Genomic DNA, 18,787 nt, shown 5'->3' on the forward strand with positions numbered 1-18,787 from the left:
ATTTCCTAAGCATTCTGCCAAGAGATTTTGTGAGTCATTATGGAAGAAGGGGACACAGCTTGAGACTTTCAGGGGCGAGAAGCTTCAGAATTGAGATGACAAGGCTATGTTTTGAGAGCATAGCAATTTGAAACACTTGTCTGGGATTGAAAATTTGAGTCAAGAAATACTCAGGAAGCCCACCGAGGTCTTTCTTAATAATTATAATGACTGTTACTTATAGAGGACCTTTTGTGTGCTAGGTGCTTGACATACATCAGGCCTGCAAAGCAGTGGGTATTATTTCCATTTTACAGAAAGCATAAGTAACTTGCAATTCTAGAGCAGATGTGGCCCATAAACTGAAGTGAACCTAGATGGGTCCTGATCCTCAGGGATTTCCAGTTAGCCCTCCCTGAATGGGCCTTATCTTTGGGTAATCTAAATGAGGGTTGAAGTTCTGCCTGATTATGAGAGTTCAGTGCTGGGTAGTCCATTACTATCTCAAAACTCCAAGCCCTGGTAGCACTCTAATGTTCTTACACTCACTAATTATGTTCTGTTTCCTATTATTTCTTTCTTTTGACAGGTAACTGATGCACTCACTGCTATTGCCCTGTATTTTGCAATCCAGGACTTCAATAAAGTTTTGGTAAGTAGTTTGGTGGGACGAAGCTGGTGGACTTTGGTAACCTTCTGGTCTTTGTTATTACACAAAATCAAAGATCTTATACTTAAGGATCCCGCTGCTTTAAAGTGCTAGGAAGTGATGGTGGAGCTTCTGGCCTGTTCAGCGAGCCCTCGAATGATCAACCCCAAATGCACAAGACAGCTTTACTAACAGATAAAGAAGGGGCAGTTTCATCTATGTAGCTTATTAATAACTATTAATATCCACACACCTGTGCAAGTTCAGACTTTCTGGAGTAGCGCTGAACAACAGTTATATTATCTATTGTCAATGAGGACCCTTAAAAATCTTCCAGTCCTTTTACCAGTCTTTTCTTTTTTTAATAAAGGAAGATAAATACACCTCTTTAACTCACTGTTATGCCTATCTGAGGTAAAATTGGATTCTCAATGTCATTTCTATCTCCCTGCAAAAATAATCTTAATTGGAAAATTTGGCATGTATTAAATGCCTGTTGTAAACTTCAGTCTTAATCCATATGTAATAGCCAAGGGGAATTGCATAGTCAGACCATTCTTCTTTTCCTGGGGTCTGGGAAAGTTAACAGATTAACCATGTGTACTACCCATGTATGTGTGTGTGTATCTCTCTACAATCCTCCTTGATTGGCTGGGAGCCACTGAGAGGATTTAGGTGGGGTGAAATAAGGCTGCATCTCATTGGCATTGTCTGATTATGGTTTATTTTAACTTTTGTTACCAAGTAATAGAACCAGAAATAGCAGTCTGCTTTTCTGTGTCACTGGTCATCAGTGACAGATGAAGCTGGTGAATTCTGGAATTTTTAGACCTCAGAGATTTTACAAAATATCTAGACTGAGGGTTCTTGGGCTTCATTTATAGGCTTAATGGGCCTTTAAAACTGTGGAAATGGTATGAAGAATTCTATGTGTATGTGTATGTGTCATGTTTTCCAAGACTTCATAGCTGTTATTGGTGTGTGGTCTTTGACTCTTCCCCTAAAATTAAGAACTATATTTTAGAGACTTAGTATCACCAAGACCAGGGAGAATATATCAGGAGTATTTCAAGAATGGAGCATATCTTAAAAATTTTAGGGGCTGACATGAAATGCTTTAACAGGATTCTCTTGAGGGCCATAGATCAAATAATTGCACATGAGATTCATAAGCTGAAGAATTCAGAGATAAATTAGCAGTGACTATTTTTTTCTCCCAGATAGGTTGGGTAGGCAGACAGTCTCTACCAATAATAAAAAAATTAGCCAAGTGTGGTGGCACACACCTGTAATCCCAACTGCTTGGGAGGCTAATGCATGAGAATCATTTGAACCTGGGAGGCGGAGATTGCACTGAGCCAGGATTGTGCCACTGTACTCCAGTCTGGGCAACAGAGTGAAACCATGTCTCAAAAAAAAAAGTGGGGAAAAAATAAACTTGTGTGTGTGTATATATATGTGTGTGTGTGTGTGTGTGTGTGTGTGTGATATAGATATGAATATCTGAGGGAGGATTGGTAGCTTTCATCTAAGAACACAGTCACCCAGATCTTTTTAACCAAAATGTAAAATTGAAATTATTTTAATGAAAGTTGATTAGACGCTAATGCCATATGTATTTCTTTTTTTTTTTTTTTCCTGCTCAATTCTCATCAAAAAACCTCCCACACTCCTCACTTAAAACAATTTTTTGCTTGAGACCAGCCTGGGCAACATAGTGGGACTCTGTCTCTACAAAAAAAATTTTTTTAAATTAGCCAGGAGTGGTATGTGCCTGTAGTCCCAGCTGCTCTGGAGACTGAGACAGGAGGATCCTTGAGCATGGAAGGTCAAGGCTGCAGTGAGCTGTGATTGTGCCACTGCACTCAGCCTGAGTGACAGTGAAACACTGTCCCAAAACAAAACAATTTTTAGTGGTAGGGGTAGTTTATGAGGAAGCTGTGAAACTAGATTTCAGTTAATTGCCTAACAAAGTCAGGCTTCACTATCAACAGGAGAGTTGCCTTTAATTTTAATTAAAATTAAATTTTAATTTAATAATTTAAATTATTTTAAATTTTAATTCACTGATAATTTTAATTCATTTGTTATTTCTGAGCTTATTTGGAAATATATAGAGATTTTTGGTTTTTTTTCTTTGCATGATTTAAAGAGGGAGAGAGAAAGCCAAATGCTGTTGTCAATACCCTGTTTTTTAGTGCACCAAGACATTCTGTTATCACCAAGACTGAAGTAAAATTTGAAATGTTTTTGTTTCTTCTTCACTTTTAGACTTCAGACTATTAGAGCATTAGGTTTCTTCATCAGAATAGGAGTTTTATGTATGCTACGTCAAAAATAAACTCATTTTAAATGGCAGATTTTGATGATACCTATACTAACATACTACTGTTGATTTAGATAGGATAGCAGCATATCTTCCTCTAAGTCTTCTGCCCTTTGTCAGAAGGGCTCACATCACATAGCCTGAGAAGTATTTAAGTCTTGCTGGGATTTGTGTCTTTTTATCCCTGGTAATGAAACTGCTATGTCTATACACAAGTGCATCTGGGAGAACTATAGGGCAGAGAGGGGACTGCATCCCCTTCCCCTCTCCAGTTGTTAGCCTGTGGACTGAATGCTGATAGTGCCCAGCTGGTTATCATGACATTTTACATCTATCTCACTTGATAAAAGCAATGTTAGTCTAGTCTGTCTGCTGAGGAGGTGCTTCTTACTTGGAACTCAGAATTCGTGTTAAGAGAGCTGCAGCTGCCCCACCCATCTCCAGCCCTCAGACCAAGGACTGGTTCCAGAGGGCATAAATAAATAAACAAATAAATAAATAGAGAACTGCAGGTGGTTTGATAATGGGTGATAAAACCTGTGTCCCCTTAATGGGATTAGAGGGTTGTAAATTTGGAGATAGGCTTCTGAGTTTGGAATGTGCTGAGTCTAATAGTTGGAGAGGAGTTAGGGTCAGGCGAGGCCCACCATAGTTTTGGGGGATGCAAATGAATGTAGATGCAGCTTCAGTGACTAGAAAAAACCCTTTATTAGAAGTAGGGGAATTATGTCCTTGCAAAACCTAATCTTTCAAGGGACAAGGAAAGGGCTATTAGGGGAGTGGGTAGAAGGAAAGGAAGACTCCACCCCGTAATTTTTTTAAATTAAAAAATGGAAAAGCATACCATCTGTCTACAAGCTGATTAGTGGTCACAAAGGTAAGATATCCAGGTCACTACCCTTCACATCACTTTTAATCTCTCCTGTCATTGTTTTAAATCTTATAATTGTCAAGACTACTGAATGTATCTAGAAATATTGATCTTCAGATTTTAATGTATACCCTTAACTTCATTTTATACTTATATTTTCTTGAGGGTGTGTGTGTGGGGTGGGGGGTGCGTACATGCCTGTATAAAAAAATTCCATTCGTTATAGCCACTTTCCTGTTTCTAGCTGGATGCAATAGTGATTTTTTTAAAGGGATTTTGTCTACACTTAGGGGAGCTGATATCGGGCCTATGAGGAGAGCCATAATAGTGCCTGTGCTGGTGAAATTGAGGGAGGCAAGAAAGGTAGCTGAGAATGTGGGGATTGCGGATCTGTGTGCCTTCTCTCCTGGAAACTCCTTTCAGAAGACTTTTTGTTTTAAAGCATTTGAGAAGATTGTGGTTGTAAGGAAGTACTTATCTTCCATTGCTGGCACAGTGTCACCTTTGCCCAGGATCTACACGTCCCTGGTAGTTGCCTCTATCTCTTAGTGCAGCTGTGCTGGCTGGCTTCCGGCCTGGGGCGTGGGTCTGCATTCCCACCTGTCTCTCCGGCTGCCCCTGGATGAACTCCATTCCTTTTCCACAGCCGTCTTTGTGAATCTCGCCCACTTCAGGCGGCTTTCTTTTTCCTGCAGAACTCTAGACCTCTTAGCTGGTGGGGCCTCCTTCCTGCTACCACTGTTGCAGCTGCCCTGACTAAGCGCTTGACTGCTGAGCCAGCCCCCTTCTCTGTGATAAAAGCACCTTGGTTTTTATTTTGTTCTTTTAATTAAACAACCCCAGCTGTGAATGGCACCACAAATCTTACTGATGATAATTCCCACCTCTTAACTTGGACTCCGCCAACTGTGAGAAGAACAGAGATGATCAAAGGGAGGCTTTTGAAGTTTGTTTCAGGTTTTCAGATTAAGCCTCTACCTAAATCTATGCAAGAAATCTAGGGTTACCTGTATTCCTGTGATGACTTCTTGATTTTCTTTTGAACTGAAAGATGGTCTTCTAAAAATGTTTTTTGGTTGAAAATTTTTTATTTAATTTTCAAAGACCTATAACATGCAAAAATAAAGCATAGTACATACTTTTGAACCTATTTTCAGGTTGAAAAAAATTTACTCCTACAGCTCTCTCTCTGATACTTTCATCTTCCTATTTTCCCTCCTACCAATACCACTGTTCTGAATTTAGTGGTTATCATCATACACATGGCCTTGACTTTTCCTATGTTACCAAATAACACATAATATTATCTTACATGCTTTTAACTTTATGTAAATGGCACAATGCAGTATATATTCTAGTGTGATCTGCTTTTTTCATCATCAAATTTTTAGTCATTCACGGATAGTTAAGCACTGGCTATCTTGGCTCCTCCGAAATACTCTGTTTTTTAATAGTTGGCAGCACTGATTTTATATTGTCTAAATGAGATTCTTTGATCACTAAATCAACAGGACTACTGATATTTTGGGTTCAGAGGCTTTCTCATCTATATTCTGACCCATGTTTTCGTATAAGGCTGCCTACCTGTTTTTCATTCTGGAACACACGCACGAACTTGTTGGAACACACCAGCAGAAGGCAAGAGCTTTCCACCCCATCCCAGTCCCTCTTAACTATCCAGCTGGTCAGCCACACCCAGCTTTCCTCCTCTTCATCATCATGGCTGTTCTACACTTCCTCTGTGGAAGTAAAACATAACCCAAGATACTGTGACATTTGGGGGTCATTCTGCCTTGCTTGAAAATACTTCTTTATGGATGGAACTTTGGAGGCTTTAGGCCACTGATGATAACTCTTCAAATGGCTAAGAACTTTGCTTTTCCAGCAAGTCATTCATTTAGCCATTCAACAGATATTTATTGTTTATCCACTGCGCCAGGTGTTAGGCATCCATGGTAAGCAAATAAACATGGTCCCTGCCCTCATGGAACTCTTGGTCTAGTGAGGGAGACAGACATTAGTCAATCATATAAATAAGTGAAAAGGTTATTAACTGTGAACAATGCTATGAAAGAACATATATAATAGGGAGATTTTACCTGGGTGTGGGGTGCTGAGGCAGAGAGTGCCTTCCTAAGGAATTGATGATTTAACTGAGATCTAAGGATGATGTGGGAGTTCACTAGGGAAAGAGAAGAAGAAATTGTTCCAGTTCAAATGCAAAAGTCTGGGAATAGGAGGGACACAGCATGTTCATGGTGCTGGAACCCAGAAAGGGGGTTGGGAGGGGTGCGTGTGAGATGAGCCTAGAGAGGTAGGGCCAGACCAGGCAGGGCCATGTGGGCCATGGAAAGGACTTTTGTCTTCAGTCCCAAAACAATGGGAAGTGAATTGTTTCATGTGTTTTATCTCTTCTAGTTCAAAAAGCAGAAACTCCTCCTAGAACTGGACCAGTATGCCCCAGATGTGGCCGAACTCATCCGAACCCCTATGGAAATGCGTTACATCCCTCTAAAAGTGGCCCTGTTGTAAGTATTCCCTGACAAAACAGGGCTTAGTGCCAGCAAATGCGAGGAAAATCTGATGAGACTTTCCCATGTTGTTTGTTGTACTTTTGGAGATTTGCAATCTTAGTCATCAAGTATTTGCTGTAGTTCTGTTGCACAACTGGGTTCTGTTGTTCTGGCAAAAGAGACACAGCCATTCTGTCTCTCTTGGGACAAAGACTCACACAGGGCTGTGCACAATCAAACCCTTCACAAATGCTTTTTGACTCCATGCTGATCTGGGTTCCAGCCTACATATAACCAGTGTTTCTAAAGAAAAAGTTATTCAATTGTGATGTATAGATTGAATAAAAGTTTGGTTTTTATGTGGCTGCCGTTTCAAGCAGCTCTTACGTTTCATGTACAATATAGTCCCCCATTTGTAGCTCATAAAACTAAAGTGCCAAACAGATGCATTCCAGCCGGGTGACCCATGTAGAAGACTGGAACTTACTAAGGCTCTGTGAAAGAATTCTCTAGGGAGTACCCAGAGCTGCCATAAAGTTGTACTCTTTTGGGTTATTTCCATTTATCTTCCTGAGATAGGCAAATGTGAATAATTATTCAATCCACTAATAGTCATTGAATATTAATAATATACCAGTTTCTAGGGATACATAGTAAACAAGACAAACAAGTTTCCTCATGGAAAAATATGCCTTTAGAACCTAAGAATTAAAAAGGGCCTTATGAGATTAGTTTATTCATCCCTCTGTCTTGTGTGTGGATTTCCTACTCCCTATTCCAGATAGATGTCTATGCAGCTGCTTCTTGAATGTCACTTGCTATTTAGAAATGACATTTTTTTCTTCCCACCAAACTATTTTGGACTATCAGTTCCAATCTGTGTATTTCAGAAATGTTGGTGGGGTCTACCTTAAAAGAACCAGAAGTTTAGCAACTTTATGAATCCCTTATGGACTTATATATGTCCTAGGGGTAGTTTTGTAATAGCAGTAGCTGTTTCTTTAAAGATTATGTAACAAGCCTGTCTGTAATTGCTGAAAAAACCACCAACAATTTCTAGGCCTTTGGCTGTGGAACTGCTAATCTCACAGTTTTGGGAGGTATTGGATTTAAGGTCTTTATTTGTGAATAATAATCATAATCTCTTCCTGAGACACTGGCACGTTTCTTCCTATCTGGTAACCAGAATTACGTAACTAGTCTACCTTTTCACTTTGTCTGCCAGGAAACTCAGAGTCAAATTTGAAGCTGATTATTATAGTGCTGTAGAATACCCATTTGGTCATCCTTCCATTGCCTTTACTGTCTCCTTTTATTTATGTTTTCCTTGCCCTGGATTCTTTATTTCTATTTTTACTTTGCTATTATTTTTTCTTATCTGTTCTTTGTGTTTTTGAGATGGAGTCTCACTCTGTCACCCAGGCTAGAGTGCAGTGGCACCATCACAGCTCACTGCAGCCTCCACCCGCCCCCCTCTGGGCTCAAGTGATTCTCCTACCTCAGCCTTCCAAATGGCTGGGACCTCAGGTGTGCGCCACCATGCCTGGCTAAGGGGTTTTTTTGTATTATTATTATTTTTTTTAGTAGAGACAGGGTCCCTCCATGTTGCTTAGGCTGGTCTTGAACTCCAGCTCAAGCTATCCACCTACCTTGGCTTCTCAAAGTGCTGGGATTACAGGTGTGAGCCACCATGCCTAGCTTATTTTTTATTATCTGTTCTTTTTTTTTTGAGATGGAGTTTTGCTCTTGTTGCCCAGGTTGGAGTGCAATGGCGCTATCTTGGCTCACTGCAACCTCCACCTCCCAGGTTCAAGCCATTCTCCTGCCTCAGCCTCCCAAGTAGCTGGGATTACAGTTATGCGCCACCAACCCCGGCTAATTTTGTATTTTTAGTAGAGACAGGGTTTCTCCATGTTGGTCAGGCTGGTCTTGAACTCCCTACCTCTGGTGATCCACCCACCTCGGCCTCCCAAAGTGCTGGGATTACAGGCGTGAGCCATTGTAACTGGGTTGTTCTCATTTTAGCTGCTTCATTAAATCCTTTGTGGAAGCAGGATAGAAATAAATACAAACAATTTATTATGACCATCTGAGATCTTCCTACTCACAAGCATTTCATATTCATTTTCTCGTCCATTCCTTTTCCACCTCAGGAAAAGACTAGGAGTTTCCGTATAACTTCTTCCTAGTGGAGAGTCCAGATGTCCTTTGGAGTTCTGTGGCATCTGACTTGTTGAATTCAGTAGATACTTATTCTGTCCTTGTGGTCTGGATCTATGGATTCGGCTTAACTACAAGAAGGGTACATCTAAACTGCTCTGACCTTTTGGATTGGTGTGACCTGTGTCAGGGCTTAGGAACCTGATTAAGGAAAATGTACTTTCCTGGTTCTCAGAGGTAGATGCAGCCATTCTTAAGATATGTGGCTCTGTGGGAATTGGTAGAATTTAATCATTTTTGAAATCTAAAATAGTAAAAGAACATTTTAGAGCTAGAAAATCCTGATTTTGAATATACTTACTTGTGATATTTTGGGCAAGTTCCTTTACCCCTGAGTCTCAGTTTCCTCATCTGCAAAATTAGAATGATGTTGTTGCGAGTTACAGGATCTCTGTGATGATTAGATACAAGAGTTTGCCGTATACCGCACAGCACAGAATAGGCAGTCCACGTTCAGTACCTTTTACTCATCAGCCGCAACCGCCACTCTATTCCTTCTTACTTGGGGAAGCTCATTTCTAAGAAGTTGCCTTCCTTCATGTGAGCTTTTAGTATATCTCTTGGAATTTCCTGGCTGTAATGGCGAGGACTCCTTGGTCAGGATTACTAACGCCAAATATGTTTGTTCTTCCCCAGCTATCTCTTAAATCCTTACACGGTTTTGTCTTGTGTTGCCAAGTCTACCTGTGCCATCAACAATACCCTCATTGCTCTCTTCATTTTGACTACGATCAAAGGTAAGGCCCTGAAGGGAGAGTACAAAGCTCAGTCCCTGATTTATGCAAGGTTTTGTAACACTTATGCTGTGGGTTTTTTTTTAAATGTAACACTTAAAAACATTTAAAAAATTACACAGGTAACACAAGATTATTCAGAAAATGTAGACAAGGCAAGAGGAAAAAAATTAAAACATCTTGAAAACTTACTGCTCAGAGAGTCACTATTAACATAGTTTAAGAGGCCTGGCAAGGTGGCTCACGCCTGTAATGCCAGCACTTTAGGAGGCTGAGGTGGGCCAATCACCTGAGGTCAGGAGTTCGGGACCAGCCTGATCAACATGGAGAAACCCCTGTCTCTACTAAAAATACAAAATTAACTAGGCATGGTGGTACATGCCTGTAATCCCCAGCTACTCAGGAGGCTAATTCAGGAGAATTGCTTGAACACAGGAGTCAGAGGTTGCAGTGAGCCGAGATTGTGCCATTGCACTCCAACCTGGGCAACAAGAGCAAAACTCTGTCTCAAAAAAAAAAAAAACATAGTTTAAGAAAAAGTTCTAGGCCAGGCATGGTGGCTCATACCTGTAATCTCAGCACTTTGGGAAGCCAAGGCGGGAGGATCATTGAGCCCAGAAGTTTGAGACCAGCCTGGGCAACATAGCAAGACCTTGTCTCTGCAAAACAAAAAATTAGCCCAGCATAGTGCACCTGTAGTTCCAGCTACTCGGGAGGCTGAGGCAGGAGGATTGCTTGAGTTGCAAGTTTGAGGCTGCAGTGAGCTATGATCATCATGCCACTGCACTCCAGCCTGGGTGACAGAGTGAGACCGTGCCTCTTAAAAAAAGCTTCTAAAAGGCTTATGATTAGAATAGTAGTCCTACTCTTTCTTCCTACCCCTACTTCAGCTTCTTTGAAGCAACTACTCTCTGGCTTTTGCTAGTATTCCATATTTATAAATAAGACTTTATATTGTATTTCCTGAATTACAGATTTTAGACATTATTTATTGTACTCCCATTATGGACAATGATAAAGATTTAGCTCTTTAGTACAAATATCCCCTTTCCCGCTTTGCCTGATTTTCCTATAGTAGTTACATCCTAGTTTCTTGCTTGTTTGTTTTGTTTTGGAGACAGGGTCATCACTCAGGCTGGAGTTCAGTGGCACAGTCATGGCTCATGGAAGCCTTGATCTCCCCAACTCAGCTGATCCTCCCACTTCACCTCCTGAGCAGCTAGGACTACAAGTGCCTGTCATCACGCCTGGCTTCTTTTTGTGTTTTTTATAGAGACGGGGTTTTGCCATGTTGCCCAGGCTGCTGTTGAACTCCTGGACTTAAGTGATCCACCCTCCTTGACCTCCCAAAGTGCGGGATTACAGGCATGAACCACTGCACCTGGCCAACATCATAGTTTAGATTAAATCAATATCAGCACCTGTATTTTATGATACTATACGTGTTATTCCACTGCTGGGCAAAGTAGTAACTCTGACTACTTTCTTCTTCCATGTACTGCCTTTTATTTTTCCTAGGAGTAGTAATTGTCTTTTATTGCTTGTTTGGTTTTTTGCTTAGTTTTTGGGTGCCAGTCGCTGTTTTATTCCCCAGTTGTTCCACTGTATCTGGAGATTTTTTTCATACATCTTTCGTCCTACCCAAGTGGGTCTTGGCTGTTCTCTGGGTCTGGTATAAAGTTGTCATACTGGAACTTACCTTCATAAATCTCTTCTTCTGCATCCCTCCTCTCCTGGATTCCTTCTCTTTTTTATTGATTTTTTTTTTCTGTTTTTCTGAAGTACTTTCTCAGTAATTGTCTAAGAAAGGGTGTATGAGATACATATTTTGAGTCATTCCATCTCTAAAAAACATCTTTGTTCTAGTTTAGCACCGAATTAATAGTTGAGTAGGATACAGAATTCTAGACTCAAATAACTTTTCCTTTAGAATTTTGAAGGCATTGGCCAGGTTTGGTGGTTCACGCCTGTAAGCCCAGCACTTTGGGAGGCCGAGGCAGGTGGATCACCTAAGGTCAGGAGTTCGAGACCAGCCTGATAGGAAAAACTCTATCAATTCAAATAAAAAAAAAAGAATTTTGAAGGCATTGTTTCGTTGTCTTCTAGTATCTTGGTTGCTATTGAACAGTTTTACGGTCTTGAATATAACCCATTTTTAAAATTTATTTTTATTATTATTATTTTATTATTTTTTTTTTTGAGATGGAGTTTTGCTCTTGTTACCCAGGCTGGAGTGCAATGGCACGATCTCAGCTCACCGCAACCTCCACTTCCTGGGTTCAGGCAATTCTCCTGCCTCAGCCTCCCAAGTAGCTGGGATTACAGGCACGTGCCACCGTGCCCAGCTAATTTTTTGTATTTTTAGTAGAGACGGGTTTCACCATGTTGACCAGGATGGTCTCAATCTCTTGACCTCGTGATCCACCCGCCTCAGCCTCCCAAAGTGCTGGGATTACAGGCTTGAGCCACCGCGCCTGGCCTATTTTTATTATTTTTTGAGATGGAGTCTTGCTCTTTTTTGCCCAAGCTGGAGTGTAATGGCGCAATCTCAGCTCACTGCAACCTCCGCCTCCCAGATTCAGGCAATTCTTCTGTCTCAGCCTCCTGAGTAGCTAGGATTACAGGCATGCGCCACCTCGCCTGGCTAATTTTGTACTTTTAGTACAGAATGGGTTTTTCCATGTTAGTCAGGCTAGTCTCGAACTCCTGACCTCAGGTGATCTGCCTGTCTCAGCCTCCCAAAGTTCTGGGATTACAGGTGTGAGCCACCATGCCATGAGTTACGGCTGTAACTCAGGTTTTTTTTTTGAAATATTTAATATCTTCTGGTCAGGCACAGTGCTCTAGCCTGTAATCCTAGCACTTTGGGAGACTGAGGCAGGAGGATCTCTTGAGCCTAGGAGTTTGAGACCAGCCTGGCAATATAGTGAGACCTCATCTTTACAAAAAATGAACACAATTAGCTGGGTGTGGTGGCATGTGCCTATAGTCCTAGACACTTGGGTGGCTGAGGCAGGAGGATCACTTGAGCCCAGGAGGTTAAGGCTACAATGAGCCAATATAGTGATACTGTGCTCCAACCTGGGTGACAGAGCAAGACCCTTCCTCAAAAAAAGGAGGAAAAAAATTGAGTATCTTCTTTTTATCCTCAACATTTTGAAATTTTATGACATTATGTCTTGACATGGGTCTTTTAAAATTCATTATGCTGAGTACTTGGTAGGCCCTCTTTTTCTTTCTTTCTTTTTTTTTTTGTTTTGTTTTTTGAGATGGAGTTTCGCTCTTGTTGCACAGGCTGGAGTGCAGTGGCACAATCTTGGCTCACCGCAACCTCCACCTCCCGGGTTCAAGCAATTCTCGTGCCTCAGCCTCCCAGGTAGCTGGGACTACAGGCATGCGCCACCATACCCGGCTAATTTTTGTATTTTTAGTAGAGACGGGGTTTCACCATGTTGGTCAGGCTGGTCTTGGACTCCCAACCTCAGGTGATCTGGCCACCTCAGCCTCCCAAAGTGCTGGGATTATAGGCATGAGCCACTGCACCGGACCTGGTGGGCCCTTTCAGTATGGAAACTAGTGTTCTAGAAGGTGTTCCTGTACAACTTTTCCAAATTCCACCTCTGTTTTCTCTGTCGACTTGTTTTGGATGTTTTTTTGGATGTTAGACTTTCTTGATTGATCGAATATGCATATTTTCTTTTCTATTGTTTTTTCCATCATTTTTACTTTTCTCCTTTTCTGGGATGTTTCCTTGTTTTTATCTTCCAGCTCCTCATGGAATTTTAAATTTTATTCATTACATTTTTATACATTTACATTTGGTCTCTAGTTCTTTCTTTGAGGCATCCTATTTTTATTTTATCACCCCAGTATCCTCTACTATGTCTCTGATTATACATATATATTGTCAATTTCCATTTGTTCCAAGCAAAGTCTCTTTGTCTTCCTGGTATTTTAATTGTTTGTTTTAAGAGGATTTCTTCCTTATGGGAAGATTTTCTTACATGTATGGTAATCCTGGCTATCTGTTTCTATTTAAGAGTGAGGCATGGCCTGGCACAATGACTTACACCTATAATCCCAGCATTTTGGGAGGCTGAGGTGGGAGGGTTGCTTGAGGCCAGGAGTTCAAGACCAACCTGGACAACATAGCGAGACCTCGTCTCTACAAAAGAAAGAAGTTAGCCAAGCATGGTGGTCCTTGCTTGTAGTCCCAGCGACTCAGGAGGCTAAAGTAGAAAGGATTGCTTGAGCCTGGGAGTTTTGAGGCTGCAGTGAGCTATGATTCTGCCATTGTACTGCAACCTAGGTGACAGCCGTCTCTAAAAAAAAAAAAGAAAATTAAAAAAATTTTAAATGAGGCACAACATACTGACTGGAGACTCTGTGCATGGGCAGTGCTTGTTGGTGGATCATTTTCACTATATGGGGATCAGGCAGGGGGCTGGCCTCTTTGGGTCGGGGGCATTTACAAATGTCATTATTTGCAGGTTTTATTTTCCTTTGAAACTATTCAGTTTTTCCAAAGGGGAATCCTCTAAAATCCTGTCTGGGGTAGCAGAGTTAGGGATTTTTGCGGGGGTGGAGGGTACATAAAGACTGGCTGCTGGAGTTGTGAGAGCAGGAACGGGGAGGGTAGCTGGTTTCAGTCGGAGACCTTATTTCATCTCATTGCTTTTCAGCCCTCACTTCTCCTCAGCCCATTCCCGTACTAAGTAGTTCCTAGACTTGTGCCCTTAGTTAGCTTTCTCCAGAACTGAGATCTTCTGCAGGTGGAGCAGAAAGTTAGAGGGATGGGTTATGTGGGAATGGTTATTTGGCTGCGCATAGTTGGGATAAGATCTGTTGCTCTGAGTGGTCTGTAGACAAACTTTCAGCTTGATTTTTTTCTCTGTGCATTATTACCCCCACCTCCCATAGCATCTGATACACTCAAGTGCTGAATTTCTCAGTTTTGTGGGTTGAGTAGGCTGATTTTTTTATTAGTAATCCTCTTTGTAGGCCACTGAGCTGTAATTTCTTCCACATCACCAAGTCATTTATTCTTTCACTTGCTTTATATTTTTTCTCTATTGTATTGAAGTTTTTTTTGCTATATTCTCCTTTTATTTTCTTTGTGATTTAAATGGTTTTAATCTCTTACTGTCATTTTAGTGAGATTTTTGGAGGATGAGATGATAAGCACATGTGATCAATCTGTTATTTTTAAAGTTCCTCTGTAAGCATTTGGGTTATATATTTCCAGATTTTTCCTACATTTCCCACCCCCACCCCCGACTTTTAAATATTGTATCGATTAGCTAGTACCACAAAAATGTTAATAAACCACCCCAGAATTCAGTAGCTTAAGACGATAGCAAGTGTTTACCTAGCTCATACATCTGTAAGTCAGCAAGAAGTCAGCTGATCTAGGTTGGACATGTTTCGTCAGTTGGCTGATTACATGGGCTTCATTTACGCATCACTGGCTGGCTGGAGTTGGCTAATCTGGGTTGGGCTCTGCTTCATATGGCTGTCATCCTCCTGGGCCAGGGGACAAACTTAGGTATTTTCTCTTCATAGCAATGGCAGAAGCACAATAGTGAGCAAGCCTAGTCAGGCATGTACTTTTTAAGTTCCTGGTTGTATCACATCTGCTAATATTCCATTGATAAAAATGTAACACACGTCCAGGCACAGTGGCTCACGCCTGTAATCCTAGCACTTTGGGAGGTCAAGGCGAGTAGATCATGATCTTGACCGGCCTGGCCAAGATGGTGAGACCTTGTCTCTACGAAAGAGACAAAAATTAGCCAGTTAGCCAGGTGTGATGGCAGGTGCCTGTAATCCCAGCTACTCAGGAGGCTGAGGCAGAGAATTGCTTGAACCCGGGAGGTGGGGGCTTCGATGAGCATGATCGCACCATTGTACTCCAGCCTGGGTGATGAAGTGAGACTCCATCTCCAAAAAAAAAAAAATGGTAACACACGGCTGAGCCCGGGGGTCAGGATTTCCATCCTGTCCACAACAGGAAGGCACTGCAAAGTTATACAGCAAAGTATCCGGACATGGTGGTGGGGGCGGGTGCAAATTGGGGACAGTAATACAGCCTACCACATATATACCAATAAATGTCTAGTCCTTTTTTTTTTTTCTAAGTTAGTCTTGCTCTGTTGCCCAGGGTGGAGTGCAGTGACACAATCTTGGTTCATTGCAAACTCTGCCTCCTGGTTCAAGTGATTCTTGTGCCTCAGCCTCCCGAGTACCTGAGACTACAGGGATGTACCACCATGCCCAGCTAATTTTTGTATTTTTAGTTAGAAATGAGATTTCACCATGTTGGCCAGGCTGGTCTCGAATTCCTTACCTCAAGTGATCAGGCTGCCTTGTCCTCCCAAGGTGTTGGGATTACAGGTGTGAGCCACCACGCCTGGCCCTAGTCTATCATTTTGAATGGCTGCATATTCATTTTATGAATATAGAAATTCTGTGACCAATATATGTATCATTAAATATTTAGGTGATTTTCCAGTTTTTAGCTGTTTAAATATTACAATCAACTTTCTAATATATAGCAATATTTGTACTCATTTAGTTATTTTCTTATAATAAAGTCCTAGAAATAGAAATATTTGCCACTTTTTAACAATTTCTAGAATTAATTAATTTTTTTTTTCTTTTTTGTGGCTAATAGAGGTCTCACTGTGTTGCCCAGGCTGGTCTCAAAACTCCTGGGCTCAAGCTGTCCTCCTACGTCTGCCTCCCTTAATTGCTGAGGTTATAGACATGAGCTGCCATACCCAGTTGGATTTCTGAAATTTATTGCCACATTTATACTCCCATAAGAAGCACGCAAGAGTCCTTGTATTTGTACACTATTGTTTAATAGTTTGTGTGCTCAGGAAGTTAAAGGTACAAAGTTGTACAGAGAACCTTTTGCTTACAGTTTGCTTACCTTTTCAGGGGTGGCACATGAGGATGGCTTAGGTCTTCACAAGAGATTGTTTCTCTTGGAATGCATAAGAGTGGTCTTTCTGTAGGCCTATTAGTTTAATTTATTATTAGGTTACTTAAAATGGCTAGATATTGCATAGCCTGAACTATCTTGTTCTGAAGATTGTGGTCATTTTGTCAGAAACAACTCTGAAACAGTCAATACTCTGCTGTCTGCATACTCCCTGACTCAATCCCTGTTTCCAGAGTGTCAGGTTCAGATAGGTTGTCATTTATCAAGGTGTCTGGTGTCCATTAAAATAAAGAATATACACAGTAGCCTGGCAGAAGGGACCAAGTACTGGCTTTTGGAAATGTCACCTTTAAAATAGCCAAGTACAGAGATAGAAACTGAAGACATGCCCTCAGAAGGTGCATGTTTATTTGTTTTCCTAGGAGTATCACATAAAAATGTAAAGTATGCCATTAAAAAATACATTTTATTACCTTTAAGTCAATGAAAGGTTTTTGTTTGGGGAAGAAAAACAAGTAAAAAAGTTATGTATATCTCTTTTGCAGCCAAGTTTCTTTTGTTCCACAGAGCAAAAAAATATATATCACTCTAGATTTTTGTTTAATGAATTCATAGACATTTTCATAATGTTATATGCATAATTTTGTTTTATCACTTCATATGAATCGTGTCTGACATTGGTCACATTATTTGTCATTTCCTTTAAATTTAAATTTGGAAGTAATTTAAGCATTTGGCAAGAATAAAAGAAATTCAAGCCTATAAATTGAAAAGTAAAAGTCTTTCATCACCCTGCTCCACCTCCACTTAAATTCCTCTTGCATATTTGTTATGAGGTCCAGCCCTTCTCTTTTGTTGGACATTTGTTTTCCATTATTTGCTACTATAAATAGAGACCCTCACAAACAACATTTATAATCTGTTAAAATATTTGAAGAGTTCTATTTTAGGTGGGTCTATGAACCACTCTAGCTCTTCGAGTATTTTAGTAAGCTCTGCTAACAGTATATATAATCAGGTTAGTTGTTATAAATTCTGCAAGTTATATTTCTACATTTTACATATTACCACATAATATTAATAAAATTAGTTACTTAATAAAATTAAGGAGGGAATAATTCACTTTTTTTCTTAAAAAAGAAAATATTTGAGAATTCACAAGAAAAGATATAAATCGCTAAAAATTATGGAAAAATATTCAACTCTGTGGATAATTAATAAAGAAAAGTAAATTGAAATTTAAAAACTTTTGAAAGCTTTTATTCTCCTTTGAAATTGGTAAGGATTTAGAAGTTAATTCTCGGTTCTGGCAAAGGTTCTATCAAATAGACATTCTCCCACATGGAAGTTGGCTGATAAATTTGTACAACCATCTTGGGCAGTATCCACTGGGGGATAAAATGTTTGTAGTTTTGATTTATTAATTCTACTTTTGAGAACCTATCCTAAAGTATTGCAGAAATACACAAAGCTTTATGGTGCAAAGTCATTAATTGCAGAATTATTTATAATCACTGGAAACATTAGAAAATACTTTAAAATAGAGAGGAAAGATTAAGTAAAATGTGGTTTACCCATGTAGTAGAATATTATGCACATATTTAAATATAATTTTAAATTATGTGAAAATAAATGTATGTTTTTTAAACAATGTAAAATTTTATATATATATATATATATATATATTTTTTTTTTTTGAGACAGAGTTTTGCTCTTGTTACCCAGGCTGGAGTGCAATGGCGCAATCTCGGCTCACCGCAACCTCCGCCTCCTGGGTTCAGGCAATTCTCCTGCCTCAGCCTCCTGAGTAGCTGGGATTACAGGCACGCGCCACCATGCCCAGCTAATTTTTTGTATTTTTTAGTAGAGACGGGGTTTCACCATGTTGACCAGGATGGTCTTGATCTCTTGACCTCGTGATCCGCCCACCTTGGCCTCCCAAAGTGCTGGGATTACAGGCTTGAGCCACTGCGTCTGGCATATATTTTTTTTTAAATCTAATTTAATTTTTTGGAGACTGGGTCTTACTCTCTCACCCAGGCTGAACTGCAGTGGCACAGTCGTAGCTCACTATAATGTCACACTCTTGGGCTCAGATGATCCTCCCACCCCAGCTTCTCATGTAGCTGAGACAACAGGCATGGGCCACCATAACTGGTTAATTTTTTAAGTTTTTTGTGAAGAACAGATCTTGCTCTGTTGTCCAGACTGGTCTTGAACTCCAGGACTCAAGCAATCCACCTTCCTCAGCCTTCTAAAGTGCTGGGCTTGCAGGTGTGAGCCACTATGCCCAGCAAAATTATATATTTTAATGAATCTCAACTCTGTTAAAGCAGCAAAAATAGGAAATAGATCCCAAAAGGATAATACTTGTCCTTGTAGATTAAGTTCATGGGTGCTTTTAATTTCCTTTTTATATGTTTTTTTCCCAAAGTTTCTTCAGTGAATACATAATTAAAAGCTAAATTAAATTAACTTGATTGGTAAGAAGATAGAGACAGGAGAAGTGAACTTAGCAGTGCTCCCCTGACCGTGGAGCAGATACACCA

The 18,787-nt window shown here is 40.4% G+C and overlaps 1 protein-coding gene across 5 annotated transcripts in view; it reads left to right on the forward strand.

Moving 5' to 3' along the window:
* Positions 1-18,787, forward strand: part of PIGU (phosphatidylinositol glycan anchor biosynthesis class U) — a 104,005-nt gene that overhangs the window by 26,916 nt on the left and 58,302 nt on the right. For all 5 annotated transcript variants that reach the window (XR_013535024.1, XM_008995495.5, XM_002747261.6 and 2 more), the window contains 3 exons: positions 569-631; positions 6,244-6,353; positions 9,195-9,295. Coding sequence is in view for 4 of the 5 variants with exons in the window: in XM_008995495.5 (XP_008993743.1) it covers positions 569-631; positions 6,244-6,353; positions 9,195-9,295 (274 nt within the window). In the remaining variant the exon portion in view is untranslated. The remainder of the gene's footprint in view (positions 1-568; positions 632-6,243; positions 6,354-9,194; positions 9,296-18,787) is intronic.

Source organism: Callithrix jacchus, chromosome 5 (assembly GCF_049354715.1).
Source record: "Callithrix jacchus isolate 240 chromosome 5, calJac240_pri, whole genome shotgun sequence".
Taxonomy (NCBI): Eukaryota; Metazoa; Chordata; class Mammalia; order Primates; family Cebidae; genus Callithrix; species Callithrix jacchus.